The sequence below is a fragment of the Physella acuta genome, unplaced genomic scaffold (genome assembly GCF_028476545.2).
Source record: "Physella acuta isolate Inbredline_101_S28 unplaced genomic scaffold, ASM2847654v3 ptg001089l, whole genome shotgun sequence".
Taxonomy (NCBI): domain Eukaryota; kingdom Metazoa; phylum Mollusca; class Gastropoda; family Physidae; genus Physella; species Physella acuta.
Window position 1 is genome coordinate 25,611 of NW_026732606.1, and position 24,058 is coordinate 49,668.

General features: G+C 34.9%; 1 protein-coding gene across 1 annotated transcript; it reads right to left on the bottom strand.

The window, feature by feature from the left end:
* Positions 1-5,507: 5,507 nt before the first annotated feature.
* LOC131955632 (piggyBac transposable element-derived protein 3-like) lies at positions 5,508-8,027 on the bottom strand. The gene is made up of 2 exons (XM_059319829.1): positions 7,864-8,027; positions 5,508-7,449 (listed from the first exon to the last, which is right to left on the bottom strand). Exon 2 carries the CDS (start codon positions 7,079-7,081, stop codon positions 5,657-5,659), a length of 1,425 nt encoding a protein of 474 aa, XP_059175812.1. The 5' UTR covers positions 7,082-7,449; positions 7,864-8,027; the 3' UTR covers positions 5,508-5,656.
* Positions 8,028-24,058: the final 16,031 nt, after the last annotated feature.

Sequence of the window (24,058 nt, forward strand, 5' to 3'; positions counted from 1 at the left end):
AAATAATTTTAATTATATATAAAATATAATTTAAAAATAATTTTAGGTTAGAGGATAATTTAAATAATAAATTTTGGATCCCTGTTTTGGGACAACTGTTACAAATAAATCAAAAGCAAACAAAATGATGGTTTTATCTAATTTAAATATCTTTTCATTTGTGTCCGAACTCCTAGTTTTCGCCAAACACTTCTTAATAGAAAAAATACAAAATATTGTTTTTGTCATATACAAGCCTGTATACGTGGCTTTGATAAAATAAGTGAGGTGTGTCTGTCATGCAGTTTAAAGGGTTCTACGATGAGGAATATCACGATACCGATGCGTTATCTCAACCTGGCGCACTTTATTACAATCTACTGTCACGCTTTCGTATTCTAAATAGCGTTAGCAGCGGCCGCTTCCGAAGAGCCTGGTATGTTGGACTACCTAATCCCCTACATTATAGCGTGGGGGAGGTGAGGTGCAAGACTGCCGGGAACCAAAAGGGGTCTGCACTCGACCCTAACCAGATATTTTGACTTTAAGCTGCGGCCTTCACGTGGCTTCGAAAGAGTGCCATTAGTCGGACCAAGCTCATGACCCCCCCCCCCCCCAATGGGTGCGGAATGGCTAGTGGTAGCCAACAGTAGCTAGAGGTTTTTGATCTGGCCGAATGCCACCCACGATCAAGGTGGGTACCAGGCGGTAGGACGTGGTTAGGGTTTGCTACACTGAGGCCTGCCTGGCTAATGGGAGTCCAACTCCTGAGCCGGTTTCCTTATTAGGGAGGGAGCAGCGGCCGCTAATTCTACCGTCCATACTGACAAAAGCCGATCGCAAATCATGAGTCGGATAATTGTCTTGACCACTTCCGAACCCCTGAGACTACCTCATTGATACAAAACTACAAATTTGATATAATAGCTGATGTGACGGGTTATAACCCCCCCCCCCTCCCAACCATCGCACCTCTTCCCCCAATCCACCTCTTAGAATTTTCGCTTTTGTTTACGCCACTAAAGAACGATAAATCATTTCAAATTATGCATCTTGTTACTTTGTCCAGGGGAGGTAATAAATAATTAAATTACTTAACTCAACAAAAAGAGTTAATTCGTATGCCACTAAGTGAAGCCATGTAGTAATAAGAATACTTGTATAAAAATGTATTTGTTTATATATTTGTTAAAAATAACTTAAAATTTATTTATTCGTGTAAAATATATACAATATGTTTTACTGCAATATAAAACATGCATACATTAAATATATGTTCAAGTATTTTTGTTAAATAAATTATTTTTTTCTAAAATAAAGCATTGTATAAAATATCCAACACTGATAATCATTTTTCGCTCTTTTGATGATCAAGGGATACTCATCGACAAACCCTATTAAGAAATTGAAAATGGTTCTGATGTACAGATTACATTGCAGCTTTTACTTAGAAAGAATAAATTGCGTAATTTAACAACTTTTTTTTTCAACATAGCAGTTTTTTCAAGAAGCATTTCCAAATCGTGGAATTTAAAGTTTTGTTAAATCAATTTAAATTTGGGGTCCATCAAGATGTAAACAAATAAACAGTTATTGATTAAACTTTTCCATGAGATGATACAACAAACGACAGCCGCTCTTCAGTCGAGCCAGGAGCTAAAAGACAAAACGTGAGTTTGATGCTGCTGACAATTAGTCATAGTTTTAATGTGGGCGGGTGTTTCCTGAGGGTCAATCCCTTATTGTATGATTGTTTTAAAGCAGGAGTCTCCAAAATACGGCCTCTTATCCGGCACTCGGGGATCTTTTTGTCTACGGAAAAAAAAATTGTTTGTTGGTGGTGGCTGAGGAAAAATTCAAAATAAACTGAAATGTAGCATAGGCTGCAAATACCATTGAAGACAATGTGGCCAGATGCCCAGTATACGACCTCCTTAAAGACAAGTTCAAATAAGGGTGGGTGGGTTTTGTAAGTATTTGCCCAACGAAGACTTTACTAATATTAAAACTTTTGCATCAAAGTAGGCCCTACCTTTCAAATTTTGGAACAACATAAAAACTTTATCAAGAACGAAGTAGACCTACGTGAAGAACAATTTGAGAACAAACTTGGACCTCGATTGTGTTGTCGTTCCCCGACAGTGTTTCTTTCAGACTTTTTCTCTTGAAATTTAATTCCGTTGGGGTGGGAGGGCGGGGGGTAGACTTCTTCGGGGGAAGGGAGATGCCTGGTAGAAACTCTGGCCCCCGAACTTATATTTGATAGTTAATGCGGCCCTCGGAGTGAAAAGTTTGGAGACCCCTGTTCTAAAGTATACAGAGCAGGTAAAATATATGATGCTTGGATTGATAGGATATATTGCAATAGACAGAACGTGAGTTAACGTCTTGGTTCCCAAATGGAAGATGAAAATATTTTTTAGTTTTAATGTACAAAAGATGTTGGGGCCTAGGTAGAGGCGTAGCGAGGGCAGGGCCGAGGGGGGGGGGGATGCAGGTCCTCATTTAGGAATTACAGACAAAACACAGTACATTCAACAGATTGATCAAGGGCAAAAGAAAAATAGTAAACTAACCGAATCCAATTTTTCAAATGAGTAACCTGTTAGTCTATTTTTTGTAGGTAATAAAAAATAAATAAAATTACAAAAAAAAAAACCCAACATCTTTGCTGTAGACCAGACAGCGGTCACTGATTGATTTGGTCGTTATCGTTGGTTCAGGCGCTAGCCAATGAGGTCTTCGTTGTCATGGCGCTTGTAGCCGTCAAGTCTGAACCAATCACACAACATCTTACAGACAGGACATAGGACTTGCTGGGTTTTAATGGTTGATTTACTGACTAATCAAATAGTCGGTTTGCCGAGCCAAGCTATAGGGCTTGTAATTAGGTCGCCAACTACTTATCATACTAGCTAGCTAGTATTTTTCAAACCAATTGTAAATATGTTTATTAAATCGGTAAAAAAAAAATTACTTACGCTATTGTTAAGTCATTTAAAATCGTAAAAACTGATAATGATCTTTGAGAATTCACCTGACCCTGGCTAACGAGATTTCAAATTTTAAGTAAGAGAAGCAAAGAGACTTACAAGCCCTATACCGTAACTGCTAGTGGTAGTGTTTGTAAGTTCAAAAGATAGATCTTTTTACTGGTTTGTATTTATACACGTGTCAACAGCCTTACAATGGGACAAAAGGCCAACGGAATGAGCTTATACATTCCCTACTGGCATTAACCCAGAGGCGTAGCGACCCTTCCCGGTGACAAACTTTCAATTTGACGCCCCCCCCCTTCCCCATGTATTGTTTATATTTATAATGCAAAACTGCAGCTAAAATGAGCCCCTGCACCTCCTTCGCTACGCCTCTGCATTAACCCTGTTTTAAACATAAAGACTAGTGCTATAAAGTGCATCATAGTGCTTTGGACGAGCATGTATACAAGAACAATGACAACGAAGGCATCATGTGTAGGCACGTGGACCAGCAATAACAGCACAAACGGCGACATACCAGTATAGCAGTACTGCTTGCAACACGTTGATAATGGTACTTTGATGTTGTTCGTGTCTTTTTCATCATATCCCCATGGGGTGTATAATGGTTTCTCAATTTAAGAAAATGTTATGGTATATAGAGCCTACTGTTTATCATTGGCCTTTCACTAATTGATTATCTTTTGTCTATAATCGTCAAGGGGAGGGTAACTGGAAATTTGTTTGATCAAGTGTGAAACCTGTAGATGATATCTGGAAACAGGATCCAAACAACAGACAGCCGTGTGTTCTACTTGTCTTACCTAATCCTCAACATATGTATTGTTATGAAGCACGCAATGTATTTCCATCACCAGGTTTGGTAATCAAGACGTTAATCCACATTTTGATAATGTAAGCATACCTTATAAATTCACTCATAAGATGTTTTACCTATACCCAATAAATGTGAATACGTTTTTTGTTAGGGATTGATCAAAAGGAAAATGCTAGTACACGTATAAAGGGATTGCTCCAATGGGAAACAAAGCCAGTTCACGTATACAGAGATTGCTCCACACAGTACTATTCCCAGTGTAAATCCGACGCTTGTATATATAATTTTTATTAAGTTATGTAAAACACGTGAGATGAGATCGACAACTGAGACCGTCGGCAACAAATTATCTCCCATTAGATCATTTTGACATGAAATGCATTGCAAGGGAAATAATAAAGTCAAAGAAAAAAAAAGAACAAATAAAATACTTAAAAAAAACTTTTTAAAAAACCACGTTTTTCTTGTGGACTAAAAAGTAGAAAATAACTATTTACATACATTTGATGACAAAAAACGTGGGTACGTTCACCATTAAATTTCCCGACCCATCTGCCCGACCCACGTTTTTTGTCATCAAATGTATGTAAATAGTTATTTTCTACTTTTTAGTCCACAAGAAAAACGTGGTTTTTTAAAAAGTTTTTTTTAAGTATTTTATTTTCTCCTTTTTAGTCCGTTGCTACACATGAAAAACGTGATTTTTAAAAAAGTTTTTTATATAGTTTATTTTCTACTTTATCTAATGACTTGATTAAGTATGAATTGACTAAGTGTTTATAAATACACAGACTAAAAAAATCTTGAGCGACCAGGATTCGAACCTGGGTTGTCGCGGCCACAATATACGATCACGGCCAGCGCGCTCACATCGATTGGGGCCGAAGTAACTGTGTCAATAAGCCTCCAGTCTTGTCGGTATCTTTATAAATCATGTCCTCAATTTTATGGTCCTTGGGGCGTAATTAAATTAAGCTAATTACGGTCTCTAATTGCTAGTTTTTATGATTGCATCTGAAATTGTTAGGCGAAAGTAACCTGCATGCCAAATTTCAGATCTATAGAGCAATCAGAAGTGGGCTAATTTTCGATGTCAATTTTAACAACAAACACACAAACGCGAAGCTGAGTTAATAAAAACGTGTTAAAAAATTTAGACACGCTATCTTTTAACATTACACCTCACAAAGATATTTCAATATATATATATATATATATATATATAAAGATATTAAAATAAGCATTCATTATTTTGATTGATTATTGACGTCTACACAAAAAATATATAATTTATTTGTAATATTATTTTAATTAACCCATAATTCTTTTTAAAAAGTAAATTAATCAATAAAATGAATACTTTTATATATGATACAACATCTTTAACAATATAAATTAAATTTTGGATCCCTTATAACAAGGGACGAAAATTAAAAAAAAACAACTAAAAATCTAGTTCTTATACCATTTTATTTTCTCCCTTTGATTATAATATATGCAATTGATGTTCATGTTTTTGATGCTGTGTAAGACTATCAAAGAAATAATTATTACTGATTTAAATGTTTAAAGCAATTGAATTAATAAAAAAAGTATACCCCTCAGAGGCCCAAATTATGTTGCAACGGTAGGAAAAATATTTCATTTGGTGTACATGCATACTTTTAGGATAGAAATCAATATCAATCATAAAAAAAATTACAATTTTGACCGTGACCTACTTTTCCAATTTGTTCCACTGGTGACCCACTGGGCTTTAGAGGTTATGAAAATACAATTATTCTTACACATAAATATTTAAAATGATACATTTGTTTTAAACTTTATAATACTTTATTTTAATTTTGAACATTTCAATCATTCATGAGCTAAAATGAAACTCCCTGAAGCAGTTTCTTTTCTCTGTGAAACAAAGAAAAACATTACACTTTTCACAAACATTGTTTGTTTTAAGGCTGCACAATCTGCATCGTTGGTGATTGTCATTTTTTATTATAAAATGATTGTAGCCATCTGTTGCTATTTGTGGATTGGGCAGAAGTGTTTGCAGTCGTCTTCTTTTTACAAGGCTTTCTTTACTGCACTCTGCAGATGGCCACCCCCGTTTCCTTTCACTGGAATTTTCAAACTGAATAAGAAGTGTTGCTAGCCTGGCTTGAAATTTTCGCTGGTTCATTGTGTCCCGTTTTGAATATCCAAGCAGACCAGTGACACGACGATAAGAAAGCCAGGCATTCACAAGCATCATTCTAATGGTCTGCCAAAAAATGTACATGTACCACCGCTTGGACTTAATGCGGTAGGAATTTTTGGCCACACAACAGTCATGAAGGTCTACCCCTCCCATGTTTTCATTGTACAGTTTTATAACTGCTGGCCTCTGTACTGGGACATACATTGATTTGGATTTTTCAAATCGACTAACTGGATTTCTGGGATCTGTACCAGAGAATGTAGATAGTACATTGACAGCTCTTGTGTCGTACCAACGAACAGCGACTATTTTAGTGTTTTTTTCTATGGACTGGTCCATAATACCACGGCCTTTTTTCTTCATTTCAGCCTCATTCTGAAGATTGATTCCTGGTATACGGTTAGGTCTGACTGTGCCTGTATAATGAATACCTAGCTTCTGCAATTCAACTAAAAGAGCCATACCTGTAAAAAAGTTATCTGCATAAATTTTATAATTGAATGAGGGTTGTCCAGGTACATTTTGTGGCAAAGATGAACACAGCTTTAAAATTACATCCGCACCAACACCAAGCAAACTTCGTTCTTTTCTCTCTTTATTGCCTTGATAGACATCAAAGTCACACACTATACCAGTAGCACTAGCTCTAACCCATACCTTGATGCCCCAAGGATGTGGCTTTCCTTTTACATATTGCTTTATTTTGCTAAATTTACCTTTGAAAGGTATCATCATTTCATCTATGCTGTTATTTTCATCTGGGACAACTTTCACACAATTGTTTCGGAATTTTTCAAGCCATGGCCTGATTTTCCATAGTTTATCTTTTTTATCTTCCTCAGTCACCCTATTATTATCTACAATATGAATGACTCTCATAAGAAGCTGAAAGCGATTCCTGCTCATGGTACTGGCCACAGGATCATACCTAGTGTCATTTTCCCAATAACATCGGGTACCAGGCATTTTTGCTAAACCCATTCTAAAAAAAATGCCTAACAGTTGCTTCATTTCTTTTTTGGTCGTGTCCACAGACTTGCCAGTTTTCTCCACACTGTATTGATTAGTCATTTCAACTAGAAGATCTAACATGTCCTCAGTCAAAAATTCTTCAAAGAACTGCTGAGGAGATGGCAGTTCATAATGGTCTGGAAGTTGCAGCTTTTCACCTCTGAAGATGACATCCGGTGGCTCAAATGTTGTTTTGTGCCAATGATATGTTTTTTTTTTTGGTTTTAACTGACTCTGGAGTTTCTAGCAACTCATTCTCATCTGAGTCTGGTGTATCTGCAACACCAGCTATTTCTTCATTGTCATATTCATTTGCTAAGGTGTATAATTCATCTTCATCATCAGTGGATGATACTTCATTTTCTAAGTCGCTTTCATTATGGTTAATAGTATCTAAAATGTTCAATACTTCACTTGTAGTGTAGATCGTCTTGGAGGAATGTGCCATTCTGTTAAGAAGAAAAAACAATAATTATTTACAATTTAAAAAAATACATTCAAATATTTAAAATAATCACTAGATCTTAGGTAGGGTAGATCTAGAACTTACATTCTAGATGCCTAAATTGTGTAAATAAAACCATATCTTGCAAATGAATTAAATAAATATAAAATTTAATTGCTAAAAAATTAAAAATAAAACTATTTTTTTGTTTGTATAAATAAAACAACAAAAACCATATGACAATTTGGTTACATTGTGCACCAGTAACCAGTAAAGCCCACTGGGTCACCAGTAACCCAAACAATTTTGAACGTCTAAAACTAAAAATTAGCCGTACTTTTTATTAATATTGACATTTAAAGTTGTTAATTAATATATTTTAAATTAAAATAAAACGTAAAAAGTATTTATAACTTACCTAAAATGATGTTTTTATTCTTCAAAAGCAAGTCGTGAATTGTATTTTTAAAGCTGCATGGGAGCCACCATTTGCAAAAGGGAAATGACTTAGTAATATTAAAAATAAGACAACAGAATTAACTCCCTTGTGTACCACAGTATGAACAATGGGCTTTAGAGGTAAAAAATATTTAAAAAATGCATTTTGTAAAAAAGTGTGAAGCTTTCAGCCAGGTGGGTAGCCGGTGGCCCAGTGGGCCTCAGAGGGTTAAAAAAATAATCTGTTTGAGGACTATATAGATATAGATGTTTTAAAGGGAAGAATGTTTGTTTTGATGTGTCTCATAGTAATAACATAACTTTTCCGATTGCTTAAAATGTGTATCATTTTAATTCTCTGTAATCACAAATTTATTTCAGCTTTACTTAAAAAACCTAATTCCACCCCCCCCCCCCCCTCCCTCTCACCCACCGCGCAGAGGTGAAAAAAATCCCTTGAATTACACATTTGCATTTTCAGGTTGGTTTTTTAATTTTATATATATATATATATATATATATATATATATATATATATATATATATATATATATATATATATATATATATATATATTTAGACGTTTTGTGTTAGATCTATGTATAAGTAAACTATCTTAAATGAATGAAAGTAGGCTACAATTAAGAAAGAAATATTACTATTGTAAATCTGTATCAGTCCTCACAAGCCGATGATGAAAACTAATACTAAAGCGAACAGACAAATGACGCTGTAATTACATGTCTGAGGCAATATATATATATATATATATATATATATATATAAAACAAGGGACGAAACACTTTTTAAGAACCATGAGAGGTCCCTAAAACAACTTCCCCCGTATTTGTTCCTATTTGATATGTATACGTATCAAAACCTAGCCCCGTCTCGTATTTGCCATTATGCAAATAAGTATTACCTTAACACTTGTATGTAAATTTTGTTTCCGTTAAATTCCTGATTGCTTCTACAGACTAAGATATTCACAAACATGTTGTAATTTGTTTTTATGAAAATAAAAGTGTTAAAATAAAAACATTCAAAAAAGGGATGAATTCTCAAAATAAGCTGTAAGTCAGAAAAGCGAGGTCCATAAAGAAGGGGAACACATCAATCTAAAAGTAACTGGTCAAGATGGTAGTGTAGTTCAGTTTAAAATCAAAGAAGTATACACCACTGCGAAAGTTAATGGGCGCTTATTGTAATAGAGCTTGAATGCAAACATGAGTTGTACGATTTAGATTTGATGGAAATCCTATAAATGAAGAGGACACACCAGCTATGCTGGAAATGGAAGATGAATATTCTATCGACGTCTTTCAACCTACAGACAGGAGGCCGATTGTCTCTTACATGTTAGAAGTAAGTAATACATTTGAATGGAAATACGTGAACTCTACTCCTCTTGCCCCGTACACCGTCATGTTTGAAAGGGAACTTTACTTTTTACATTAATTACATGTTAATTATGGTTAATGATGATGTAAAGACTTACATACTCATCTTCAATTTAACGCCCTTAAGACGCCACTCACAACAAAAATGCAGACAAGCAGATAACACATTCAACACATCTACCTAGACTGTCCCACTATATAAGAAAATGAAAAAGACTTTAGAAACCAAACGTGGACATAGCGATAACGCTAAATAAACTACCCATACACAAAGACTGGACTGAACTAGAACGAAAATTAGTGATCGATGCGATCTACAGACAAACTACTTGGACAAACTCAGAACCCAGTTTGACAACAAACACATTACGTCAAACACTTTGGACCGGATTTTCAACATACGACTCGACACATTTTTTTTTTGTATTTCGCACATCACCCTTAAGAAAGTCAATGTTAGCAGGGTTTATCAGCGGTTGATTTGGTTTCTCAACAACTGAGACAATTGAAATTAATTATCTCCCATTTAAAAAAAAAACTTATTAGCAAAGGGGGACAATGTATAATTAAACGTTAAAAAATATTTAGTAAGAAAAATACGAATACCTAAATTTACAAGTATAAAAATTATAAAAATAATTTTTAAAATACCCAAAAAATATTGTTTTGTTTTTATTTTAAAATATTGTTGAATAAAATACTTTTTTAAAATACAATTTATTAATATTAGATTTATTTCAAAATGTCTGCACACTAAATTATTAAGCTAAAAGCTAAATTATATATTTATTCCTTCATAGTTACCAACGATCTCTTTCATTTAAAAATATTTAAATTTTGAATCCCTTTAAGAAGGGACATAGTAAAAAATAGAAATAATAGATGTAAATAACAGTGTTCAAATCGAGTGAGTTCAGGGAGTGAGGACATTGTGGGCTAGCAGAAAACTTGCGAAAAACTTTGGCGTCCTCGCCAATGTGAAATACAAGACCATTTAATGGTAATACTTAAAGTGACCACTACTTTATTAAAAAAAGACAAAGCTTTATGTGGTCAAAAGTCAGAACTATATGTGGTCAATAAAACTCAACAGCGCCGTGACTAAGTCCGTTTACAGGAAACCTTTAATTAGTCTTCTAAGTTAATATTACTTTAAATGATTGATGATTTCACATCTTCAAAATTTATTCGAGGCCATTTATTATTGGGTTATATAGTAATATAAAATGTAATCTGAGCCATATCTTAAATGTCGTTATTTAAAAATAATATTTATTTAAAACTCGTGATTATTTTCTATAAATTATATGTAATATTCACAAAGGTTCAAATTGTTTTAACTTACACCATAAGAATATTTATTAAAATGTTAGCTACATTTTAGAATAATCGTACACTAGCTTCATTTCAAACTTGTTTGAAAACAGATTAAACTGAACAATTCATAGATAAATGCAACCATTTAAATATGATTAAAATACAAAAATTTGGATACCTGTGTGCATACTATATTTATGGATATTTTAGACCCATTGTCGATCTGTCAAAAGAGTAATCGAATTTAGATGGTATAATTGAACACTTTTATAACAGATAACTAAAGAAATATCAAGGGCAGAGGTCTGGGTTCGCGTGTGTGTTTACTGTGAATGACTTCATTATGGGCCATCCTGGGCCTTGGTAACGGTTGACGCCTATGCTCATGATAAAAGTCAGACCCCTGTACCTTAGACAAATGTCAACGATGCAAATACGTGTTGATGGTAGCAATTAAACGTAGGGTTAATGGCCACTGGTGTAAAATACGTGTTGGGGTGCAGATAATCAGTGTTTCATCCAGGCATTTCTCCGGGGGTATCCCCCCCCCCACACACACATTTCACGTGCCACCCCCCACCCCCCCCCCCCCCCGGAAAAAAAATTCTGGAACAAACACTGCAAATAATCATTTGAATATAGTATTAAATTCAGGCTATTACAATACTCTCCGTAAAAAGTTATTTCATTCCATGTAAATAGAGTTCATTTGCATTCAATGTGGTTTTGTTTACGTGGCCAGCGTGATGCCATCTTTCTGACATATATTTTTTTCGATTCAGTTTCTTCTTTCTAAATCCCGTGTAGGCCTTTAACTACAATAACAATTTAAAAATTGCTGCAGTTATTATCAGTTGTTACCAATATTCCCATTGCTCCACTAAGTTAGACATAAAACGTTTGGAAACCACGAAAATATGAATGCTTAAAAGCAAAACAAGACTTGCAATAAGACATACATTCTTAAATTACTTAACTGGTGAATTTGTTTTTTGATGAACTAAGGTAAAGTTAATAGAGTAGAAAAAGAAGACTCAATTATAAACCATGCATATATCAGTTTGTAGTTTAGTGATAATTTACTGATCTAACCTACACCGAGACGATAAAATTAATAACGAAACATTCAAACACATACGGTACAATCCCCAGTGTAAATCTGACGCTTGAAGTTATTATTATTTTTAGTAAGACTTGTAAACATTTGGGATGTGATCTCTACAGCTGAGATCGTCGGCCATAAATGATCTCCCATTAGAATATTTAAATATGAAATATTGTGCAAGGGAAATAATTTACATAAACGTTATTAAAAAAGAAAAAAAAACATTTAGACACTATTTTTAAACATTACACATACTAAAGGTGACTTAATTTTAAATTAAAAATTAATAAATACATTTTCTTTTTCTTTTGTATCAGTCATATACGTCAGCACTTTAAAAAAGTAAAATTTATATGTAAAATTATTTTTATATAAACTTTACTAATTGTGCAAAATATTTAATATTTTCAAAAATAATGTCATCCTTATGTATAGGAAAGGTATATTATTAAATATTTTAAATTTTGGATCCCTCTAGTAAGGGACGAAACTTTGAAACAGAAGAATGGAAGACCAACCAAGGCAGAATATCGAGGACCATAATACAAAGGGAACACATCAATCTAAAAGTAACGGGTCAAGATTGTAGTGTAGTTCAATTTAAAATCAAATAAGTATACACCACTGCGAAAGTTAATTGGCGCTTATTGCAATAGAGCTGGAATACAAACAGGAGTTCTAAGATTTGATGGAAATCCTATAAATGATGAGGACAGACCAGCTATGCTGGAAATGGAAGATGGAGATTATATCGATGTTGTTCAACAACAGACAGTAGGCCGATTGTCTCTTAAATGGTAGAAGTAAGCAATACATTGAAATGGAAACACGTGAACTCTACTTCTCTTGCCCCGTAGACCGTCAGTTTGAAAGTGTACTTTACTTTTTACATTGGAATGTAAGTTAAATGCTGATTAAACTGGGAAAGTGTGTTGTACATTGTACATTTCTCACATCGAAGCCACCAACAATTTTTTTTTAAATTACATATTAGTCATTTAGTAACCTACTGGACGCATAGACAAAACATATTAGCTAGAGAGGCAATTTTTAACTAAATTACTAAATTTATTTTTAAAAATACGACCTATATATATATATATATATATATATATATATATATATATATATATATATATATATATATATATATCAGTAAAAAAAAAAGTAAAACACAGTAAAAATAAAAATTAAATAACGATCTTTTTTTCCAAAGGCATCTAAAAATTATTGTTCACATTTACATATATATATATATATATATATATATATATATATATATATATATATATATATATATATATATATATATATATATATATATATATATATATATATATATATAATTATTGTTCACATTTATATATATATATATATATATATATATATATATATATATATATATATATATATATATATATATATATATATATATATATATATATATATATATATATATATATATATATATATATATATCACATTATGTCTCTACCTATTTAAAGATCAAACCTATTATCTTTCTGGTAAATTTTAAGATTCATTTGATAAAGTAAGTATTATTGTTGTAAATTTACAAACACAGGTACAGTACACATTTCTTGTTTATTTAGAAACATAAAAACTACACACTCTGAGCTCCACTTACTACCGACACATCATTTCCAACATACCGCGGCACCGATATAAGAGCGCTTATTCTGTATCGTGCGTGGACGACCACTAAGACGTTACTTACGTGTTTCTAAGTTTTAGTTAGCGACTTTTGTAGGCCTACTTAAATATTTAATTTTAAATACGATCGAAATTTAGATTTTTCTTAAATTGTCTTCAAAATGTGCCAAGAAAAATACTCAAGAGACAGACAAACGGACGTTAAGAAAAAGTAAAACATCGTATCTTATTTGTATTCTTGGCATCATCCCTGTAGCAATTCAAAGTTAACAGATATTTCGCGGTTGTTTTGATGTCTTAACTAACACCATTAGCAATGAATCAACTCCCATTTAAAAAAAAAAAAAAAAAAAAAAAAAAACATTAACAAAGGGAAAAAAATTCAAATTTAAAACAAAAAAAATTAAAATTACATAACACATACCTCTTTTTATAACTACAATATTTCTAATATAAATATTGCATGCAAAAATAAAAGTAATTATGAATACTAAAAAATTTTACCCTTTTTTATCAGAAGTTAATTTAAAATAGCTTTAATTAGGAAATTCCAGCCCATAAAATTATAAGGCAAATATCTTTTAAACACCCAAATCGAACATCATTTTTACGTTTGAAGATATACATTTAATCTTAAAAATTTCGGACAAAAAGCTCAAAATTATGATCCATTGCGAAATGTTATAATGCAAAATATATTAAGTTTATGAATAGAGATGAGGACGTCAGTGTTTGAGTACAGGTAGTGAAGTTCTAAGGTGGATAGCAGAGGACTTAAGGCAAGCTTCACGTTTATGCCCATGCTAAATGTCAGACCTCTGTATGGCAATACATCACAATTGTGCAGTAATGAGTATTCATTTACGGTAAGCAATTACTTAGTCCTCCAAGTCTAATTGTAAATCATGAACAAGTATGCTTTATCAAAATAATTCGCCATTAATAATTTGGCTATGTAAAAAAATATAAAGATATAGCAAGCAAAATAAAAAATGATTTAGTTAGAAATATTTTTTTCTGTAAAAATTAGCCTTTACTATGAACAGTGCTAAAAGTGGAACTTCACAAGTGTGATGAATGGGGTCTGTATTAGTTACAGACTTGTTACAATAGAGTTATCAGAGTTAAAAACTGGAAAAAAGATTCGCAAATGTATTGACACCACGGTATAATAAAAGATTACCGGCTAATAGGGTTAGGGTTAGGGGTAGGGTTAGGGTTAGGGTTAGGGTTAGGGTTAGGGTTAGGGTTAGGGTTAGTGTTAGGGTTAGGGTTAGGGTTAGGGTTAGTGTTAGTGTTAGGGTTAGGGTTAGGGTTAGGGTTAGGGTTAGTGTTAGGGTTAGGGTTAGGGTTAGGGTTAGGGTTAGGGTTATGATTAGGGTTAGGGTTAGGGTTAGGGTTAGTGTTAGGGTTAGTGTTAGTGTTAGTGCTAGTGTTAGGGTTAGGGTAAGGGTAAGGGTAAGGGTAAGGGTAAGGGTAAGGGTTAGGGTAAGGGTTAGGGTTAGGGTTAGGGTTAGGGTTAGGGCTAGGGTTAGTGTTAGTGTTAGGGTTAGGGTTAGGGTTAGGGTTAGGGTTAGGGTTAGGGTTAGGGTTAGGGTTAGGGTTAGGGTTATGGTTACGGTTAGGGTTAGGGTTAGGGCTAGGGTTAAGGTGAGGATTAGGTTTAGAGTTATGGGTTATGGTTAGTGTTAGGGCAAGGGTTGAGGTATGAGGTTTTTGTGATTGTTTTGTTTTTAACTAGGTAATGAAAAGGATTATTATCACTTTAGATGTGTTAATTAAAAAAAATTATATGTTATATGTCTGTAAACAGACTTTATTAGATTTAGACGCAGTTCTGAATCATCATAGCGCCCATATTTCTTCTAATTTGCAAGCTGGAGCGCCACAGTTTCCAGCTTCTTCTTGCTTGTAAATCTCATCTTTGATAAAAGAAATGAAGCGGATCTACGCTCCAGTGGTCAGCTACTACGGTCACCACGTGATATTATATTAAGAAATCACAACACGTATGGAGGAGGCTATGGATATAAAAAAAAATGATGCGTAGCTGATGCAGAACACACACTCACATCTCTGGTAAACAGGCGCAGTAAAAAAATATTGTTCACCAGACTAGACTACTGTATTTATGCTTACAGGTTCGAAAAACATATATTTAAATAAAATGTTAAAAGTTATTTCCCCAATAAAAAAAGTGATTATTAAATTAAATTGATGATGTAGGTAAAATAGAACATTGACATTTACATTTACCACGTGCCTCCCCCCACCCACAATTCCGACAATAAAAAAAAAATATAATATTTCAACCCTATCGCAATCACAACCCCCCCCCCCCCCCACACACACACACACACATTTTTCAAAGACTTAATACCGAAATAGTATTATTTTCATTACATTTAATTACAAACTATTTTCAGTTATTACTTCTCCTGAAAGCATTCATGAAACAAAACAGCGTATATAAAACTGTTGCAACATTTTTTTAAGAAATTAGAAACAAATAAAAACATTTACAATTAACATTACAACTCCACACAACCAAGAACATCTTAAATTAAAATAAAATAATAAGAAAACCATCCACCTTGGTATTATAAATTGTGTATGATGCATTTGAGTAATCAGTTTTTTTTTCCTATCCGTATTCGTTATATAAGCTACCGAAAGCAGAAGATAGGGCAATGAATTACCAACCACTTTATTACAGTCAAGGGAGGTAACTTGAATTTCAATAGTTTAAATTAACTTCATTAACATTTACCTTAATTTATAAATGTTATATTAAATTTTTCGTTTTTTTGTTTACGCAAATAATGTAAACAAATGCAATCGATTTACGGATTAAACAATTGTGAAAATAATATTTAGATACATATGATTTTAGGAAACTGTAAAACAGCCAAGCACTAGCTCTATTTTAAAACTAGTTAATTATAAAAACAATCAAACTCATTACACTTAAAATACCCACAACAACTTCCCAAATTCAATTTTGGCTCCCTCTTATCCGAGGGATATTAATAACCTAACCACTTTTCTAATGGGTTTCTCTTCACATCGAGTAAATCTTTCGCCTTTTACTAAAGATTTCCGATCATGTCATCTCCTAGAGAACTGACTTATGCAAATATAGTCCACATCACCACAGGGGTTGCGCCCTCGGATGTTCCCCCTGGGTCGAGAGACTTGGGGAGGAGCCACCCGGACTACGGTTCGGGTGGCTTAATGAAATCCAGGGCCCAACCCTTTTCAGCCACAACCGCCATCCTGAACTTACCTGATCAAGAATGTCCGGAACTCTACACTGCTGATTCGCCAACCATTCAAGTAACCATCCACTCAACAGGACAACCCAACCTGAGAGGACACATCCTACGTCAGCTTATTAGCGACCAACAAATCCTGCTCCTCAATTATGGAAGAACAGATACGTGGTATTTCTCTTCGATCACCTTTGACGTCACCAAGCTTCACAATACCCACAAAACATACGGCCCCTACACACTATACTTCTCACTACACGAAAAAGACAAAATAAACGGAACCCTTAGATGGGTCCCACCCACACTCAGCGATCACACACTCATACAAGCACTACAACCTTACAGCAACAAACAACCAATCATAAACACAATTCCTCACACCAATAACCGCAACTTTTCCATATACACTGACAGTCCAGCAACCATCCCCCACTACATACAAATAAACTACAAAAACAAATCACTCAACATTCTAATAGCCATCAAAGACAGAAAGCAAGCCTGCCAAACCTGCGCATCTACATCGCATTGGACCAATCAATGCCATGTCCTCAACCCAGAGACAATGCCCAGGAATCAACCATCAACACAAACAGCGGCACCACCTACTCCACAACCTCCCATGCCAGGCAGTCACCAAAATTCTCCCATCAAGGACATACCATCAAACCCCAATACAACGCCCAAAAAACAGCCACCAGCACAAAAACCAGCGCCACTCGCCCAGCCAGCACCAATACCTAGCAGCCAACAAGCAAACACAGCCATCGAACCAACAACCCCAAGGACAAACACAACGGATCCAACAACCATCAAATCAATTACATCAAAAATACTCTTACCAGATTTTGCATCACCACTCGCGCTGAGCCAGAACACTTTTACGTTCACAACGACGCCAAACTCTACCAACCCCAATCAAAATGTAAATATGAGTGACAGCACAAGCTCAAAAAGGAAAAAGAAAGTTAGCCCCACAGAAGAAAAGAAAATAACAAAAAGTAAAAAATTATTTCATGACTTCAAACACTGCAGGTTCTGCTTAGAACAATGTAGATCATCCAGGGAAAGGGAAAAGCACGAACGAGAAATCCACTACAGATGCTTACAGTGTGGTCTTTGTGCAGACAAAGGGTACTACCCAGACATATACACACACTTTGCAGAAAACCATCAAGAAGAAACGATGTATGACTGTAGAGATTGTAACTTATCCCTCCCACTAGAAAGCATGAGGGCACATACAAGTGTACACCATAAGAAAAAATAGGTATCTTAGACGTTTTGTAAACGCTTATGTATAATTGAATGCAATGCCATGTATTGAACTATTTAAATATTTCATGTATATAATAATGCAACCTTCTCTTACTGCCTCCCTGCGTGAAAAGGGTAGACAGTAAGTAAGGAAATCTATTAAACGCCAGACGGCAAAAAAAAAAAAAAAATATTAATAAAAATTAACATATTTGTTTAATCAAGTAATGTACTCAATATAAACGAACCTTTAGATGCAGTTTATATTAAATTTCAACCCTAAGTCGAAAAGTGTTTTAATCAATTGATTTACAAAAACCCTTAGGCACAACTATTTATTAATGTAATTCAAGTTCAAAATTAAAATGTCTAGGATTTTTAAAATATTTAATTACAAAAAAAATGGTAACTTAGTGTTTAAAATATAAGTCAAAAACTGTAGGTGGACTTATACAAAAGCAGTATTTTTTTAACCTACTGGTCAACACATTTGACGTTAAAATATATTTAAATCGACTAACCAAGCCATGTTATTAAACAAATCCAGAAGCCACCAACTCTTAATAAATATTAATTTACGAGTACGCTTGTCATATTTATAACATATTTCAAACTAATATTACTGCTAAAGAATTTTTTTTTTAATATCCCTACCTGCACGTTTTCAGTCAATCAGAGTTAAGGACAATGAATAATATTTTTTTCGAATAATCAAATAGATTTCCTTTAAACATTCAAACGATGTAAATCGCTTGTATGAGGCAAAAAAAAAAAACATTTTTCAAAACAACAAAAATGTCATTATTAAGTGTTCGGGTGCACAGGCGTAGCGACCCCTCCCGGCGCCCGGGGACAAACTTTCGATTTGCACCCCCCCCCTCGAACTTTTCATTTGCACCCCCCCACCCCCCTCAAACTTTCGATTTGCACCCCCCCCCCTAAGGTCGGCGCCCGGGGACATATGTCCCTCCTCCCGCCCCCCCCCCTGCCCCTCCCCCTCGCTACGCCTCTGTTCGGGTGTGTACATGTACATGAGTACATGCGTTGTGGTCATTGTAGGTCATCGTGGTTACGCTTGACCCCCCACGCTTATTATAAAGTCAGACTCTTGTATCCTCAAGTAGTGCTGATATTGTATAGTTTTCGCTAAATGTATTGTTTTACTCAACGGATCGTCCAGAAACGACTCAATATTTGTTTACGACGCTTACCTCCCCTAAAAATTAACAGAGGGGGAGAAAAAAAAAGTCACGAGGTCGATAGGTCCTCTATCAGGTATCCTGTCACAAGTCACGTGGTCAATAGGTCCTCTATCCTGCCACAAGTCACGAGGTCGATAGGTCCTCTATCAAGTATCCTGCCACAAGTCACGGTGTCGAAAGGTCCTCTATCCTGCCACAAGTCACGGGGTCGATAGGTCCTCTATCCTGCCACAAGTCACGGGGTTGATAGGTCCTCTATCCTGCCAAAAGTCACGGGGTCGATAGGTCCTCTATCGGGTATCCTGCCACAAGTTACGGGGTCGATAGGTCCTCCATCAGGTATCCTGTCACAAATCACGTGGTCAATAGGTCCTCTATCAAGTATCCTGCCACAAGTCACGGTGTCGAAAGGTCCTCTAACCTGCCACAAGTCACGGGGTCGATATGTCCTCTATCAGGTATCCTGCCACAAGTCACGGTGTCGAAAGGTCCTCTAACCTGCCACAAGTCACGGGGTCGATAGGTCCTCTATCAGGTATCCTGCCACAAGTCTCGGTGTCGATAGGTCCTCTATCAGGTATCCTGCCACAAGTCACGGGGTCGATAGGTCCTCTATCCTGCCACAAGTCACGGGGTCGATAGGCCCTCTATCAGGTATCCTGCCACAAGTCACGGGGTCGATAGGTCCTCTATCCTGCCACAAGTCACGGGGTCGATAGGTCCTCTATCAGGTATCCTGCTACAAGTCACGGGGTCGATAGGTCCTCTATCAGCTATACTGCCATAAGTCACGGGGTCGATAGGTCCTCTATCAGGTATCCTGCCACAAATCACGGGGTCGATAGGTCCTCTATCAGCTATACTGCCATAAGTCACGGGGTCGATAGGTCCTCTATCAGGTATCCTGCCACAAATCACGGGGTCGATAGGTCCTCTATCAGCTATACTGCCACAAGTCACGGGGTCGATAGGTCCTCTATCAGGTATCCTGCCACAAATCACGAGGTCGATAGGTCCTCTATCCGGTATCCTGCCACCTGTGTCTGCTAGCCTGAAAAAACTCAAAAGTGACAAGACAGGATTCTGGCCCAGACCTGGGGGTTAAGTCAATAAGACCGTCAAGTGACGGGGTAGAATAGATGAGGGCATTGAAAAGCCGCATCAGCAAGAGCAGGTAAACTTTCAACTTCCTTTGTACAACTTGGTCGTCCTTACCACTTTTTATGTTTTCCAAAATTCTTTGGATTTAACTGCATATCATATATGATACTAAGAAGTGGAGAGTAACACAAACTAATTACACCATGCTTAAGATATTAAACATCAATGTTTCTAATAGTAATGAAATGTCCAAGGGAGATGACTTTAAATTAAATGTGTTTTTTCAACCTTAAACAAAATAACAAATCAAAATAGGAAAATATAAATAATAAGTTCTTTAAGTGTTATAAATTTAAACAATTCACATTCAAATTTTGTCTTTTAAATATAATATTTTACAAAATAAATTAATTACAACCTAGATTTTTTTCGCGCGCACGCTAAAATATTTTTTTTTTAATATTATGTTTAAAAAAATCTACCATTTTATTGTCTTCTACCCGTATAAGTTTGTACATTGAATATTTCGATCCCTTATTCTCAAGGGACATTCAAATAAATAGCTATAGCAGGGGTCGGCAACCTGCGGCTCGCGAGCCGCATGCGGCTCTTTTGATATCAAGATGCGGCTCTCCAGCTCCTTGAACAAATACTAATAATCTTAATAAAAAATACAATATTTGAAATAAAAAAAATGTTAGTGGCTCTTTAAAACCAGGGAAATTTTGAAAATTGTAACTTTTGGCTCTTCCGCTTCAAAAGGTTGCCGACCCCTGGGCTATAGTGCAGGGGTCGGCAACCTTTTGAGACGGAAGTGCCAAAAGTTACAGTTTACAAATTTCCCAGTTAAACAGCCACTTACATTTTTTTTTCAATATTTTAGTATTTTATAAGGTTTAGACAAATAAATTTCATTTTTGATTTGAAATAAATAGCCTCAAATATGAAATTATTGTTTCATATATAAACAAACAAATGTTTCGCACAAAAACTGTTTTAGCTAGATCTGCTATGATAAAATTAGTAATTATGCAATCAGTTTCTTCCAGGTATCTCTTCGAAAAAATTTTACCGCCCCCCCTTCCCCCCGAACGAAATGAAATTTATATAATTTATATAGAAAATATATTCTTTTATCAGTGTCCCCCCCCCCCCCCCCCGAAGAAAGTCTACCGCCCCCCCCCCCCTCCCCGAAAATTTCAATTCCCCCCCGGAGAAAAAAGTCTGGAAGAAACACTGTATATAATATAACTATAGGACTTTCCCAATCCACTTTAGAAGCCAATAACTTTTTTTTCTTTCTTTACGGACACCGCTGGTTCAGTAGGTATCTTTCATAGCCAGGCAGGCCTCAACACGGCAAACTCCGACTAACTGGTTTGGATATCGGTTTGATTACTGTATCGGTCGCTTCTGTCTTTCGGTTCTCACAAGGCTTATCTTTCACCCTACATGAACCCAGAGTCCAGTACCTTATAGCTCAACCGTAGGAAGCTAATAACTAAAATACTTCGTCACTCAGGTACAATTAATGCATACTGACAGGTAGAGGAATGCATTATTTATAAAAAAAAACATTCCCCATTTAACGATATTCGAAAAAGGCGGCACTTCGACAGTGGCAAAAATGGAATAGTCGCCACGGTGCTGGTTACAGCACGGCTGTGGGCCTGGTACCCAAGCAAATGCCCGTGTACTTTCTACCTTGTCTATCTCACTGTTCTCTGATGAGTGTTTTAACCCCGCTTATTTTTTTTTCTTTACAGAATACTATTTTTAATGAGATTTGAACATGAAATAATATAAATATCAATATTCGTGCATGGAACTCGAGAGCCCCATGTTGACATCAAAAGAGCCGCATGCGGCTCGCGAGCCAAAGTTTGCCGACGCCTGACCTAATTTAAAAACTACTGTCCGTTTGCATCATTAATTGATGAATAGGGATCCAAAATTTAGAGTATATGCAACGTTTTTTGAAACTACATTTTAAGTTTGTATTGCAGCGAAAAGGTTATTCCTTTATTAAAAATTGATTAGGTTATTACATTATTTTAAATAATCTTATTAAAATAATATATGTTATAACAAAACTACACGTTTTTATTGTTTTAGTTAGTAACCTGTGCGTTTGTTGTTGATTTTCATAACTGATTTATAAATTATTTCCCTTAGATGACATTGTATTATTCTATTTTTAACGAAATATCAGTGGTGTAGTTAAGTGGTTTTAGTTCGGGTTATTACCCCTGCTATTGCCCCCCTCATTTGTGTAATGGTGTAATTATCAGTATCATCCTCAATGCTGCAGCCATTGTACTGTTTGAAAACAAGTTAATGTTCTCTAAATGTATGTTTTCATTTGCAAAAGATTCGGGTGTGCACTTGTGAATTTTGAATAATCTAAGTAGCCCAAGTTCACTCCATATAAAAAGAAAGTTCTCTGATTAAAAAGATGGTGCATCAACGACAAATATGATATTATTCACGTGTTCTTTGTCTGCCGCGTTTTTATGGCATTTTAATTCCCAAAAACTTTAGAATAAAATTTATTAATTAACTATCTACTTAAATTAAAATTTAGACTTTGTTTCATGTATGTTTTACTGTCCACTGTTGTAAAATACATGTTGGATTGTCGATACAAATTTGACAATAAAATCAAACTCAGGCGATAACTATTCACTCCATGTAATAGTTATTGCATTTCTCATTTATATTCTCATCGTTTCAGTCTCTTCTTCCTAAATAATGTGATTGCCTGTCTACAACTATAATTATAATTTCAAAAATGCGGCAGTTATTATCAGTATTCCTTTTTTTTTCAAGTCAGACTTGAAACGTTTCGAAACTTAGAGTTATTCATGTAATTATATAAATGTTTAATCACAACAATATTTAAAATAAGACACACATTCTTAAATTTTTTAACTTGAGCATTTATTTTTATGAACTAAGGTAAAGTTAATAATAGTAGAAAAAGAAGACTTATTATAAACCATGCATATATCAGTTTGTAGTTTAGTGATAATTTACTGATCTAACCTACACCGAGACTATAAGAATTAATAACGAAACATTCAAGTACATACGTTACTATTCCCAGTGTAAATCTGACAATTGTAGATCTCTATATATATAATTTTATTAAGTTATGTAAACAATTGGGTTGTGATCTCAACAACAGAGATCGTCGGTCACGAATTACCTCCCATTAAAACATTTGGACGTGAAATGTTTTGCAAGGGAAATAATTAAGTCAAAAGTAATAAAAAAGAACAAAAAGATTTAGACACGCTACCTTTTAACGATTACACATCACAAAGATAAAACGACATATAAATAATTGTTGAAAAATACAATTTCTCTATTGTGATTGATTATTGAAGTCTACACATAAAAATGTAAAATTTGTCAGTAATATTGTTTTTAATAATAACGTATAGTTTTTTTTCCAAATGTAATATAATAAATAAAATGTATACTACTTAGATTTAAGTCAGGAAATTTAATCAACCTTAAATAATTTTGGATCTCTCGTAACAAGGGAAAAAAAAACATTTTTAAGAACCATGAGTTGTCCCCAAAACAACTTCCTTTATCCAACGTTCTATTGCAGGGGTCTCCATAATTTTCAGCCCGAGGGCCGCATTAACTAACAAATATCAGTTCGGGGGCCAAAGTTTCTTCCATGTATCTCTTTGGGGTGTTGGTGTCCCCCGTGCACATCTCCCCAACGAAGTATCTATATATATAAAGCAAAGTGGTCAAGTGCCCGATATGGCACTTCCCGGCGCCGCAGGCGCGTCAAATTTGGCACGATGGTGCCTTGGGGCGATAGAACACG